Here is a 14,647-nt window from a genome sequence, read left to right on the forward strand (position 1 = left end):
ATTGGAGAGTGAAAGTTTCTCTCCTAAAACACCATTTATTTTCACTGGGGCCAAAAATCAATGCAAGCCTATGGAGGAAAAAGGGATGAGCAAAAAGAAAGGAAAAATATGAGTGTGGGTCAGAACCGATTGCATGTATGTGTCGGGGGAGTTGGCCTGAAGTATCACATGAGGTTTGGTGCATCTGCGATGGAGCGTGTCCGAGTAGGACGATTCGATTCATGAGCCCTATTCATTCTCTATGGGGAAAAAAACAAAAGAAAAACGACAAGAACAAGAGAACGGGCGCATTGATCCAAAAGCTGTATACAAGCACACTACACCACGTCGGGCCAGACGTCTCAGAGTTGGAATGGTCTCCATCTCGAACGCCCTAGGAGGAGTAGTAGATCCAAAAAACGTGCTGGAATAAGACAGAATAAGTAAACTTAAGAACAATAGTAGGCAAGCACACTAGTAAACTATAGCAACATCACCAAGTCATTCCATTGATTTTAATAGCTTAGCCATAAACTATTAGACACTTGAATTAAATGATTAATGAAGTTATGAGACTGATTCCTTTTTACATGAGACTGATTTGATAAGCCTATTGCACCTACACTGTCCCCTCAAGTCATTTGGCCAGAAAGTGCAGCCTGTTTAAAAGAGTTTTTTTAATATGGAGGTCACATCTAATAGTTGATTTTGAAATTTGACATCAAACTGTACAATTTTAAAACTTTGGGTTCTTCTTTGCTTTTCCTTCCATCCTCCTCATTCTGCAGGCAGGAAATATGCTCGGCCAACTGTTAACTGTTCCAGACTTTGTTTCATTATAGCCATAATCTTATATTTTAATGTTTTTGTTTATGTATTTTTAGAGCCCATCTTGTGCAGGTCATCAACCATCTGCTCCTTTTACAAGAGATTTTAAGAAATGCATAATATAATATTATATATATATATATATATATATATATATATATATATATATATATATATATATACACACACACACACACATACACACACAGACAGTATATATTTTTTATATACATACAAAACACCATCTAGAATAGTGAGGAGTTACAACTCAATGAAAATAATTCAAACATGCAAAATACACCTTTTTGTCTTTATTTTTTGTTCAGAAGACAAAGATTTGGGTTTCCACAGATTATCATAGTCATTTTCCCCTCTTTATTAAGCTTTATGATTGACAAAAACATAACACTCAGTAATGACGTATACAACCTTAAAAACCTACCTCTTTTATCATAAGTATCTGTTTACCATTCAAAACAATTATCACATTTCCCAGTACAGGATAAAAATCCTATATTCAATACAACAATAATTAAATCGAAAGTCAATTAGAAATTATGACTATTAAAGAAACTTGACTAATCATTATGAGTGTAAAGTAAGCCAACAGTAGTGTTTCCCAATCCAGTGTTAAGTGATAACCACAGGCTACCTTTTTTGACCTTAACCAGGTGGTCTTAATTGCTGGGAGAAAACATGTGGACCATCTGGTTTGTGGAACACTGAACACACATTTTCCAACAAAAACTTTGTATGATACAAGCCCAAATTATTCTAACCCTCTGACATGCAGTCATTGTAAAGCTTTACTGCAGGAACGGATCATTTATTGGTCACAAATGGTTTCCATAAATAAATGCCAGTTGGCGAAAAGGAAAGCAAATCAGGTCACAGCATTTCACCCTATAATAGGACAGTTGGGTTGAGATGCCATGACCGTGAGCTGGTGATTTAATCCTGATATCTGATGCTTTTACACATTAAATCCAGATGAACTTTACAAGAGGCAGAAAAAGGCTCTGCTGTTGTTCATAAGACCATGCAAGAGTCCAGTCAGTCAATTTCTGTATTAAATAAAATTACTGATATTAAATTATACAGATAGCTTGTTCTAGTTGATTAAAAACTGGCTATAGCAACTATGTTCATTTAAATTTTTGTGATAATTGTTCACTGTTTGCATTCAATTATAAGAAAAGTAGTAATTTTGTAGTAGAAAAAAAAATTTGCATTTGGTGTCCAGCACCAAGTATGCATTTTTCCTGATGTGTTATTCATATCATTCAGTGTTGCTGATTTTGTGAACATGCACGGAAGCTGAGAGATGAAACTGAGAGATGATGAAAATGTCAATAAACGCACGTCTCTATATACACACATTCAGGGCAATAGTAGTATTCATACTTATTATAGTACACATTACCTGACTGCATAGAATACTACTGGAAGTCCAGTTTAGCCTTCAGCATGCATTCTAAACCCTCACCAAGGACAATATCATGAGATATCTTTCTCTGAATTTGTCTTTCAAAATTGTCATACCTCAAACTGCTGATATAATCTAGATATCAAGTCAGTAATATAGCTGTTGCAGCTCATCTTATGTAACTAACTGCAGAGGTTGTAGTCTGTAGTGTGCATGGTGTGTAATAGTCATGTTAATAGTGTGTAAATTGAGTTATTGTGCTTGAATGAGTATTGTTTTTGTAAAGTGTTAAACCTTTGCTTGATTATTTGTGTATATACACTGTATATATGTGAGGTTCCTAAGTGTTCACATTATGGCATGCTTGTCCCTTTATTTAGGAGTTCAAGGTATTTAAGGTCACTTAAGTGTGCACTTGAGAAAAGGGAAAACCAGGTGGGGGGGGGTCGAGTCATTACTTGGAGGAGCTGGCAGGGACGTTGATTGACATGGTGCGTCGTGTGTTGGTCACCTGACGTTGCTGCGCCAGGAAGGACTGGCCAGGTGGCACCAGAGAGTTAGCACACCCGCTCAGACGAGACTCAATCGCCAGCTTCTGGAAATTGAGGCTCTGTGCAATGAGTGTGTATGTGCATTAGAGAGAAAGACATCAGTTTCAAGTATATGAACATATTTACACAGACCGTGTAATTAAAGCCTTCTAAAGTTCTGCTTTACCTTATTGTACCACGCTGTTACAATCAGTTTCTCCTCATACTCTCTTAGCTTAGCCTGCTCACACTCTCTCTGTGGAAGACAAAACAGGAGAGAGATGTTATACAAGGAGAGAGGAAACGATTAAGCAGAGTTTAGAAACTTTTTTTTTTTACTTTTATCCATTTATAGTTACTTCCGGTCATCACTTACATTATAGTACCAATAAACATTTGTTCCCACAAGTTCTCATAAAGTTAAGACAAAAATGCTGCTTTCCCTTGGCAGGAAACTTAAAGAAACAGCTTCACCTCTGACTGTGACAAAGCGCTGACGCTGGAGACGCGTTCTTTTGACAATTAGCCATTTTAAATAGTTTTAATATTAGAAATGGATAATGACACCATACATGTGTCTGTTATGACAGAAGTTTGTCTTTACTGTAGAAATTATAATGTATTAAAATGAGTATATGAATATAATACTAATGTTAGAGCCATGCTGTTATAGAAAATTAATCAAAACCTTCTGACCAGTTAGAATCAATAATGCAACAACAGTATGGTATAAAAAACAAAGCAAGATTTAGACCTCGAGAGTAATTATTTTCTTCTCCTTCTCTGACAGCTGGTTCTTTAGGGCTTGGATCTCAGCCGAGGCTGGGTTCAATTTTGGGTCCAGTGCTCGGATCACCTGTTGAACACACAACAAAGATGCACACTATTAAACAGAATCATGACCAGCGATCAGTATACAGCAGTGCCACCTCACACCTCCATGCTTGATCCGGAGTTCGGTGTACCGTCTATGGGATGTTATGTTCTCCCCATATCTGTGTAGATTTACTCCCACTTAGCAAAAACATGCTACACTAAATTTTCCCTAGGTGTAAATGAGCATGTTGATATGTTTCTCAATTCCTTAATCACACTTATTTAGATGTTCAATACAAGTTTGTACAACAGAAAACTGGATGTCATCACAAACTACTGGACAGGCTTCTGTGTAGCCATATAATAAAAAAAAAAATGAAAAAAAAAAAAACCCTGTAAAATCTGTATTTCTCTACATGAGTTAGTATATAGTTATCAGTTGTATGTAACTGTGTGTAATTACATTGCGTGCTTTCTCCAGATACATTTTGTATCTGTCCTCCATTGCTCGCATATCATCGTCCTTCTTCTTCAGAGCAGCCATCAGTTCATCCACCTTCAGTGCTGTCGGAAAAGCAAATCAACATCAAAGAAGGATATTTCAGATCAACAGTTTTAAAATGTGGAATAAAATGTGGAATTAGGGCTATGCAATTGAGGTTATGATTTAAGGAGTCACACACAGCACTTAAGATTAAAACAGTTAAATGTAGTATGATACCACTTTTTGTTTTCCGATACAGATATAAATACTGAAACTTCGAATATTAGCTAAGCTGTTTTCTTTAAAAACTACTAAGTTTTAAAAAGACCCCCCCCAACTAAAGCACTTGATCACATCATAAATACAACAAAAGTATTAATTATAAATATAATAAAATCTAAAATTAAGTCTCTTTTAAACTTTTCCAGTTCCAAAAATAAATTTCTTTTCCAAATACAATTCCAATCTTTGCCGACTGTTACAGAATCCATCATCTGAGCTGATATCAGCAATGCTGGGTATTGGATCGGTGCCATGTCTATTTAAATATCTTACTATGCATATACTTTAGTTTTGTTTGTTTTGTTTAGTCACACCTAGGCTTCAGGAACCCTTTGGTTCTATTTCGTTTCTACTGACCGCCAGAGGCGGTGCTTTCAGCACATGGATATCCATCACACGAACGTGCAGGTCGAGTAATAGTAACAACAAAGTCACGTGTGACCTGGGTGACGTCACCCCGTGACCCCGGCATAAAAGACCGGTAAACCCAGGAAGTGACCTCTTACATCTTCTCGCGTTTGCAGGTTGCGAGTTGGATTGAAAATTGGACAAAGCGCTGTGGTAGTTTCGTTACCCGTAGGGTTGGGGCTGTGCTTATGCACCCTCCAAGAAACTGCGCTAAGTCCACCAACTCTTTTCTTCTTGTCGTTATATTCGTATTGATTTATTACTCCGTAAGCTGAGCGCTCTCGCTCGGTGGAGTTAGCTGATTAGCCCTCCGGGGCGGTGTCCTCACCGCTGGAGGCCGGCTTGTTTTCGCTTCAGGTAAGCGGGTTTCATTTATTTAAATTAAGCGGCGTTCCTCTCGCCGCTGTTTATCAGTTCTGCGGCGCTCGGCGCCTACCCTTGTTAATATTATTAACCACCTTGTTTTGTGTAGCCTCGCCGCCGGCCTGTTCACAGGCCGGCTGTCTTGTGTGTTGTATTCGTATTGATTTATTACTCCGTTAAGCTGAGCGCTCTCGCTCGGTGGAGTTAGCTGATTAGCCCTCCGGGGTGGTGTCCTCACCGCTGGAGACCGGCTTGTCTTCATTCAGGTAAGCGGTTTTCATTTATTTAATTTAAAGCGGTGTTCCTCGCCGCTGTTTATCAGTTCTGTGGCGCACTGCGCCTATCTTTGTTAATATTATTAACCGCCTTATTTTGTGTAGCCTTGTCTCCGGCCTGCTCACAGGCCGGCGGTCTTGTGTGTTGTATTGTTTGTTACTCCGTTAAGCTGAGCGCTCTCGCTCGGTGGAGTTAGCTGATTAGTCCTCCGGGGCTGCGTCCTCACCGCTGGAGGCCGGCTTGTCCTCATTCAGCCTTGTCTCCGGCCTGCTCACAGGCCGGCGGTCTTGTGGGTTGTATTCGTATTGTTACTCCGTTAAGCTGAGCGCTCTCGCTCGGTGGAGTTAGCTGATTAGTCCTCCGGGGCGGCGTCCTCACCGCTGGAGGCCGGCTTGTCTTCATTCAGGTAAGCGGTTTTCATTTATTTAATTTAAAGCGGTGTTCCTCGCCGCTGTTTATCAGTTCTGTGGCGCACTGCGCCTATCTTTGTTAATATTATTAACCGCCTTATTTTGTGTAGCCTTGTCTCCGGCCTGCTCACAGGCCGGCGGTCTTGTGGGTTGTATTCGTATTGTTACTCCGTTAAGCTGAGCGCTCTCGCTCGGTGGAGTTAGCTGACTAGCCCTCCGGGGCGGTGTCCTCGCCGCTGGAGGCTGGCTTGTTGTCGCCCAGGTAAGCGGTTTTCATTCATCTAAATTAAAACGGTGTTTCTCGCCGCTGCTTATCAGTGCTGTGGCGCACGGCGCCTATCCTTGTTAATATTCCCGACCACGGGTGTGTTCGCCCGGTCGTTTCTCATTACCGCCTGATTGTTTATTTTGGGCTGCTTACTTGGGGTGTTCTCGCCCTATTTTTTAAGTTCCCTTCTGCCAGCCGGGCGTCATGGACCTCTTCTCTCGCTGCGCCAACTGCCGGTCCCCCTCGAACCGGAGGACGGCCACCGCGAGTGCCCCTCATGCCTGGGTATTGATCACCTGCTGCAGGGGCTGACGGACATGGCCTGCGCAGACTGCATGTGCCTGAGCGTGGCTGCGCGGACCGCCAGGCTGGCTCGGCTGGATTCTCCATCTGACATCCCCCGGGCCTCGGGGGGACAGGACACGGTGTCGGCTGCAGCAGCGGGGCCCTAGTGACTGCAGGGCCCTGGCGGCAATGCAGGACACCCCTACCTATGGCCTCCTGCAGATGCCCAACACTGAGAAGCAGCTTTCATTCATTTAAATTAAAGCGGTGTTTCTCACCGCTGTTTATCAGTTCTGTGGCGCACAGTGCCTATCCTTGTTAATATTATCAACCGCTTGTTTTGTGTAGCCTTGTCTCCGGCCTGCTCACGGGCCGGCTGTCTTGTGTGTTATATTCGTATTGGTTGTTACTCCGTTAAGCTGAGCGCTCTCGCTCGGTGGAGTTAGCTGACTAGCCCTCCGAGGCGTATCCTCGCTGCTGGAGGCCGGTTTGTTGTCGCTCAGGTAAGCGGTCTTCATTCATTTAAATTAAAGCGGTGTTTCTCGCCGCTGTTTATCAGTTCTGTAGCGCACGGCACCATCCTTGTTAATATTCCCGACCATGGGTGTGTTCGCCCGGTCGTTTATTTTTTATTTCCGCCTGATAGTTTATTTTGGGCTACTTACTTGGAGCGTTCTCGCCCTATTTAAGTTCCCTTCTGCCAGCCAGGTGTCATGGACCCCCAGACGCTGGAGGGGACGAGCGCGGCATCACGGGAGCTGTGTGACGCGGCTCCAGGCCTTTGCCTACTCGTCGCGGGAACTGGGCCGGCTGATGTCGTATCTCACCCTCGGCCGCCAGCAGATATGGTGGGCACAGTCCCCTCTGGCCGAGCCCGACCGGCGTGTGCTGCACTCTCTCCCTGTTGTCCCCGGGGAGCTGTTTGGCGAAGCCACTCAGCAAGCCCTGGATCGGAGTGCCCAGGTCATCTAGGCGTAACAGCAGTTCGCTGGCCCCCGCCAGGCCCACCACCATGGCAATGCTGCCCAGTCCTTCAGGGGGCCCACACCGACTCTGTCTCGGCCACGCACCCGCCAGGAGACCAGACGGGTTGATGACTTTCGCCGCCCCACCACCTCCCGGACCCGCGGTGCCGCCCCCTACACCCAGTCCACTCCTCGTCGCCCCCATGGTGACCGACGGGGGCGCTCTGGACGGCGCTGACATCAGCGCGCCGGCGGTCGGCCGCTTTTCCAGCGAACAGCTCCAAAGCTGGAGAGCGTTGACCCCTGGGTGCTGGTGACCCTCACCGAGGGTTACCGCATCCAGTTCTGCCGCCGTCCACCACGTTTCATGGGGTCAAACACACCACCGTGAGCCATCCGGGGAAGTCCCTCGTCCCCCGGCAGGAAATCGCCACCCTCCTGGAGAAAGGAGCAGTCTCTCCCGTCGACAGGCAGAGACAGCAAGGTGGGTTCTACTCCAGGTATTTTCTGGTTCCGAAGGACGGCGGTATCCGCCCGATCCTCGACCTGAGGTCCCTCAATTCCCACTTGAGGACCATGAGATTCCGCATGCTGCGTACAGTGGATGTCTTACACCACATCCAGGCGGGCGACTGGTTTGTCACCTTCGACCTGAAAGACGCCTACTTCCATGCTCCCATTGTGCCACACCACAGGCAGTTCCTGCGGTTTGCCTTCGAGGGCCAGGCTTTCGAGTTCAATGTTCTGCCCTTTGGGATATCGCTGGCACCCCGTGTGTTCACCGGGTGTGCGGCATCGGCACTACTTCAGGCAAGGGGTTTGCGTGTCCTGCCTTACCTGGACGACTGGCTTGTCTGTTCACGGTCAGCAGCTCAGGCCCGCACCAACATCGCGACTGTGCTCTCGCATGTCGTAGAGCTGGGGCTCAGGGTGAATTACAAGAAGAGCTCGCTGGTGCCTAGCCAGGAGACGACTTTCTTGGGCATGCACCTGGATTCGAGGTCATTGATGGTAACTCCCTCCCAGACCAGGATCCACAACATCCGCCTACTGCTTGGCCGCTTCGGACGGGGTAGGTCACTCGCCCTGAAGACCTTTCAGCGCCTGCTGGGCATGCTTACGGCAGCCTCCTCTCTGGTCCCGCTGGGACTTCTGGACTTACGCCGCTTCAGAGGTGGTTCAACGGTCTCCACCTCCACCCGGTGCTGCACGGGCGCAGCACATCAACGTGCTGGAGCTACGGGCTGTGTTCCTCGGCCTACAGCACTTCCTCCCAGGCCTGACCGGCAGACACGTTCTGGTGCGGACGGACAACGCCACGGTAGTGTACTACATCAGCCACCAGGGAGGCACAAAGTCCCTCCAGTGCTTGGAAGTGGCTGGCCAACTTCTGCGGTGGGCCCATCGACATCTCTTGAGCCTGCGTGCCATGTACTTGCCAGGCACTGCCAACAGGGCAGCAGATCTGCTGTTCCCGCCAGGACCCCGATCCCGGGGAATGGAGACTCAACCCAGCGGTGGTTCTCGCCATCTGGGAACGTTTTGGCAGGGCAGAGGTGGACCTCTTTGCCTGCCAGGAGTCGACACACTGCCCTCTGTGGTTCAGCCTCCACGGCCCCAGTCCCCTGGGCCAGGATGCGCTGGCGCATGCTTGGCCGAGGCAACTGCTGTATGCCTCCCCCCCTCTGCTGCTGATCGTGCCAACCCTACACAGGGTTGCGATGGACCACCACGGGCTGCTGCTTGTCGCCCCCCCGGTGGCCGGGCCGAGTGTGGTTCCCAAGTTGCTGCAACTTCTGAACAGCGACCCCTGGTGCCTGCCAGTGAGGACTGACCTATCACAGCTGGGAGGGCAGATCTGGCACCCGGATCCAGCCCGTCTGCAGCTCTGGGTATGGCCGCTGAAGGGCCGGACCCCCTGCGAGGTCCTTGTGAGCCGGCAGTGGTCAACACCATTGCAAGCTCTCGGGCACCCCCCACCAATGCCCTCTATGCCAACAGATGGAGGCCTTTCTCCAACTGGTGCTTAACTCGGGGGGAGGAGCCTACATGCTGCCCCCTGCCGACCATTCGACTGTTCCGCCAGTCTCTGCTTTGATAAGGGTCTTACCCCTGCCACCATCAAGGTCTATGCAGCTGCCATCTCTGCTCAGCATGCCAGAGTTGGGAGAAGGACCGTGGGGTCCCACGCCTTGGTGGCACGTTTCTTGAAGGGTGCTCTCCGGTTGAGACCCCCCTGATGGAGCCGGGTACCCACATGGGACCCTCATTGGTGCTGCAGGCTCTCTGCGACGCACCGTTCTGAGCCCCTGCTCACGGCAGACATTTCATGGCTCTCCCTGAAGACTGCTTTTCTTCTGGCCATTACATCGACGAGGCATCGGGGAACTACACGCGCTGTCAGTCAGTGGGGAGTGCCTGCAGTGGCACTCCGGCTACAGTGGGGTCACCCTGTGGCCTAACCCCTCTTTCCTCCCGAAGACCCTCTCTGCTACCTTCGTCAACCAGCCCCTTAGCCTTGCGGCGTTCGAGGCGGGCCATGGTGAGAGGTCGGAACTTTTGTGCCCAGTTCGCGCCCTCAGGGTGTACGTGTCGCGTACAGAGGGCTTCCGTAGGAGTGACGCCCTGTTTTTGTGCCACACAGGACCGACGAGGGGTCTGGCGCTCTCTAAGCAGAGGCTATCCAAGTGGATAGTCGAGGCCATATTACATGCCTACAGGCACAGTGGCTTCCCGATTTCTCCGGCTGTCAGGGCGCACTCTGCACGGGGCGTGGTGGCCTCATGGGCATCACTGAAGGGCGTGCCCCTTTCAGACATATGCAGCGCAGCCTCCTGGGCTTCCAGCTGCACTTTCACCAGGTTTTACCGTCTTAATGTCGTCCCACATAATCCTGTGGCGACGGCTGTCATTCCAGGCCCGTCGCAGCAGCACTGGGTACGGGTAGGCACTCCTCATGACCTGGTTGGTATTAGTCATCCATGTGCTGAAAGCACCGCCTCTGGCGGTCAGTAGAAACGAAATAGAACGAGGGTTATGTATATAACCGCGGTTCTATGAGTTTCGGATGACCGCCAGAGCTTGGCAGTCACTCGGAGTGTACACGAGAAGATTTGCCAAGAGGTCACTTCCTGGGTTTACCGGTCTTTTATGCCGGGGTCACGGGGTGACGTCACCCAGGTCACACGTGACTTTGTTGTTACTATTACTCGACCTGCACGTTCGTGTGATGGATATCCATGTGCTGAAAGCACCGCCTCTGGCGGTCATCCGAAACTCATAGAACCGCGGTTATATACATAACCCTCGTTTTACAATGAACCCAGCGAATTGGACCAATATAAAAGTTGAATTACTACATTACTGCATTATCTGTTTAATTTGTTTAAGATGTATATGGAGAATACAGTATAAATGGTTGATTTCTATTTTTTAATTTTAAAAAACACTGCCTGGCCAAAAAAGTCACAGCTTGGATTTAAATAAGCAAAAATAAGCCTTTGATTTGATAATTACTGCAGTGATTGTGTTTCAGCTGGCAAGAATTCTTTTAACCCTAACTGATGCAGTGAGTAGCTTCTCATTTCTTAAACAAACATGTCGGAAGACGCATCCTGTGCTCATGGAAAAGATGTTACTGTGTTTCAGCCTGCATCAAGCAAAGGAAACAACTAAGGAGATCGCTGAAATGACTGAAACTGGATTAAGAACTGTCCAATGCATTATTAAAACCTGGAAGGATAGTGGTGAACCGTCAACTTCACAGAAGACGTGGGGGGGGGGACTTTTGACCAACTGATCAGAAAATCACTTAAAATGCTTGGTGATGGTGATTTTTGATTTTGTTAAAAAAAAAATTTAATTTAAAAATAAATAAATAAATAAATAAATAAATGAAAATTTAAAAAAAACAAAAAACTATCCCTGTGTCCGAAATCGCTCCCGACTCACTATATAGGGCACTATATAATGAGGATGCCATTTTGTAGTGCTATGCGAAATGATAGCGAGGATTATTACACCCTATATAGTGCACTCAAAGTATCCCACAATGCATCATGAAAAGTAGTGTACAACCAGTGGTCACTAACCAAAGCAATCTATCCCATCATGCATTGTAGTCGCGGTGAAAGAAATCAAATTAAAAGTCTCAAATTTGATTTAATAAAAGGCAGTGGAAAAGAAGAAAGTATTCAGCCTTGATTTAAAAGAACTGAAAGATGTAGGTATTTTGTATTTATTAATGTGGGAAATACATTCAGTATATGTATTTATCACAAAAATACATGCATGTATTTATTATTTTGAAAACCCACCAGCCGACTGATCTGGCACGTTTTAATTGTGCGACAGTAATGACCAGCGCGACAGACTAGTGTCCGAAAGCGTTTTTTCATTTTACCAATGAGCTCACGATATAGTAATTCCCTATATAGTGAGTAGGGCGTAGTGAACGAGTGAGTGATTTCGGACACAGGGTATGTTTAATAGTGAAAGTAAGAGCATTTCCATATGCACAATGTGATGAGAACTCACAGGATTTGGACTAAACAGCTGTGTGGCTTACTAAAGAGACTAATTAGAAGAAAAGGCTTCAATTTGCCAGGGAGCATAAAGATTGGACTCTGAAAAAAGGTCATGTGGTTTGATGAGGCCAGATTTACTCTATTCCAGAGTGACGGGCGTGTCAGGGTAAGAAGGGAAGCACATGAAGTGATGCACCCATCAAGCATGGTGTATGCATAGTACAGTGTTATGGATATGATCTAATGTTGCTTCAACTGGTCAGGTTTGAGACTCAGCAATGTTATGTGGCAATAAAATGAGCTGAGTACCTGAATGACCAGGTTATCTGATCAATGGATTTTTTTTTTCTTCCCTGATGGCAGGGGCATGTTCCAGGATGACAATGCCAGGATTCATCAGGCTCAAACTGTGAAAGACTGGCTCAGAAAGCATGAGGGATCATTTTCATACATTAATTGGCCACTACAGAGTCCTGAACTTAACCCCATTCAAAGTCTTCAGGATGTGCTGGAGAAGCAGTTTGGTTCTTCCATCATCAATACAAGCTCAAGGGCACTTCAGCCCAAGGCCGCCCCATGTTAACCTACGGTAACTGCATGTCTTTGAACTGTGGGGGAAACCGGAGCACCCGGAGGAAACCCACACAAACACGGGGAGAACATGCAAACTCCACAGAGAAAGGCCCCCGCTGGCAGCTAGGCTCAAACCCAGAACCTTCTTGCTGCGAGGCAACAGTGCTAACCACTACACCACCGTGCCACCCTATACCACCGTGCCGCCCTAATGTCAATTAATGTCAATGTCAGGGATACGGATTTCACTGCAGGCTCACAGGTTTGAGACACATCTGGCTGTAGGTCTTCCAGTAGCTCCTTCTTCTTCATGATCTCATCTTGTGCCTCATTCAACTGGACCCTGTGAGAATGAGCACAAACCATGTTGACCACAGTGTTAGATTCTGCAATATGCGAGATCTTAAGCTAAAGCTTGGGCTGGAAGGTCACACACACAACCCAATTCATTTTCCTGACATGATTTCATTATATGTAGCATGAAGCAAACTCACATAGCTACTGTACATCCATTGCCAATTTGATGTCTTTGCATAAGAATGGTTAGGAAGTCAGTCACATTTAGTGCGATCAGCAAGCTTCACCTTTTTGTAGTAAAACATACATTGAAGACTTTGAATACAACCCCGATTCCAAAAAAGTTGGGACAAAGTACAAATTGTAAATAAAAACGGAATGCAATAATTTACAAATCTCAAAAACTGATATTGTATTCACAGTAGAACATAGACAACATACCAAATGTCGAAAGTGAGACATTGTGAAATTTCATGCCAAATATTGGCTCATTTGAAATTTCATAACAGCAACACATCTCAAAAAAGTTGGGACAGGGGCAATAAGAGGCTGGAAAAGATAAAAGGTACAAAAAAGGAATAGCTGGAGGACCAAATTGCAACTCATTAGGTCAATTGGCAATAGGTCATTAACATGACTGGGTATAAAAAGAGCATCTTGGAGTGGCAGCGGCTCTCAGAAGTAAAGATGGGAAGAGGATCACCAATCCCCCTAATTCTGCGCCGACAAATAGTGGAGCAATATCAGAAAGGAGTTCGACAGTGTAAAATTGCAAAGAGTTTGAACATATCATCTACAGTGCATAATATCATCAAAAGATTCAGAGAATCTGGAAGAATCTCTGTGCGCAAGGGTCAAGGCTGGAAAACCATACTGGGTGCCCGTGATCTTCGGGCCCTTAGACGGCACTGTATCACATACAGGCATGCTTCTGTATTGGAAATCACAAAATGGGCTCAGGAATATTTCCAGAGAACATTATCTGTGAACACAATTCACCGTGCCATCCGCCGTTGCCAGCTAAAACTCTATAGTTCAAAGAAGAAGCCGTATCTAAACATGACCCAGAAGCGCAGACGTCTTCTCTGGGCCAAGGCTCATTTAAAATTGACTGTGGCAAAGTGGAAAACTGTTCTGTGGTCAGACGAATCAAAATTTGAAGTTCTTTATGGAAATCAGGGACGCCGTGTCATTCGGACTAAAGAGGAGAAGGACGAACCAAGTTGTTATCAGCGCTCAGTTCAGAAGCCTGTATCTCTGATGGTATGGGGTTGCATTAGTGCGTGTGGCATGGGCAGCTTACACATCTGGAAAGACACCATCAGTGCTGAAAGGTATATCCAGGTTCTAGAGCAACATATGCTCCCATCCAGACGACGTCTCTTTCAGGGAAGACCTTGCATTTTCCAACATGACAATGCCAAACCACATACTGCATCAATTACAGCATCATGGCTGCGTAGAAGAAGGGTCCGGGTACTGAACTGGCCAGCCTGCAGTCCAGATCTTTCACCCATAGAAAACATTTGCCGCATCATAAAACGGAAAATATGACAAAAAAAGACCTAAGACAGTTGAGCAACTAGAGCCTACATTAGACAAGAATGGGTTAACATTCCTATCCCTAAACTTGAGCAACTTGTCTCCTCAGTCCCCAGACGTTTACAGACTGTTGTAAAGAGAAAAGGGGATGCCTCACAGTGGTAAACATGGCCTTGTCCCAACTTTTTTGAGATGTGTTGTTGTCATGAAATTTAAAATCACCTAATTTTTCTCTTTAAATGATACATTTTCTCAGTTTAAACATTTGATATGTCATCTATGTTCTATTCTGAATAAAATATGGAATGTTGAAACTTCCACATCATTGCATTCCGTTTTTATTTACAATTTGTACTTTGTCCCAACTTTTTGGGAATCGGGGTTGTAGT

The 14,647-nt window shown here is 46.1% G+C and overlaps 2 protein-coding genes across 4 annotated transcripts in view; one reads left to right on the forward strand and one right to left on the reverse strand.

The window, feature by feature from the left end:
- LOC132883641 (cytochrome P450 2J2-like) overlaps positions 1-12,246 on the forward strand; it is a 50,847-nt gene extending 38,601 nt beyond the window's left edge. The window contains exon 10 of the mRNA XM_060917519.1: positions 12,210-12,246. The gene's annotated coding sequence lies outside the window, so the exon portion shown is untranslated. The remainder of the gene's footprint in view (positions 1-12,209) is intronic.
- Positions 1,097-14,647, reverse strand: part of hook1 (hook microtubule-tethering protein 1) — a 49,970-nt gene continuing 36,419 nt past the window's right edge. For all 3 annotated transcript variants that reach the window (XM_060917513.1, XM_060917514.1, XM_060917515.1), the window contains exons 18-22: positions 12,680-12,762; positions 4,043-4,143; positions 3,518-3,619; positions 2,951-3,019; positions 1,097-2,843 (exon numbers count right to left, since the gene is read on the reverse strand). In XM_060917513.1, coding sequence (XP_060773496.1) covers positions 2,688-2,843; positions 2,951-3,019; positions 3,518-3,619; positions 4,043-4,143; positions 12,680-12,762 — 511 coding nt within the window. In that variant the 3' untranslated portion in view covers positions 1,097-2,687. The remainder of the gene's footprint in view (positions 2,844-2,950; positions 3,020-3,517; positions 3,620-4,042; positions 4,144-12,679; positions 12,763-14,647) is intronic.

The sequence above is a fragment of the Neoarius graeffei genome, chromosome 3, assembly GCF_027579695.1.
Source record: "Neoarius graeffei isolate fNeoGra1 chromosome 3, fNeoGra1.pri, whole genome shotgun sequence".
NCBI classification, from domain to species: Eukaryota; Metazoa; Chordata; class Actinopteri; order Siluriformes; family Ariidae; genus Neoarius; species Neoarius graeffei.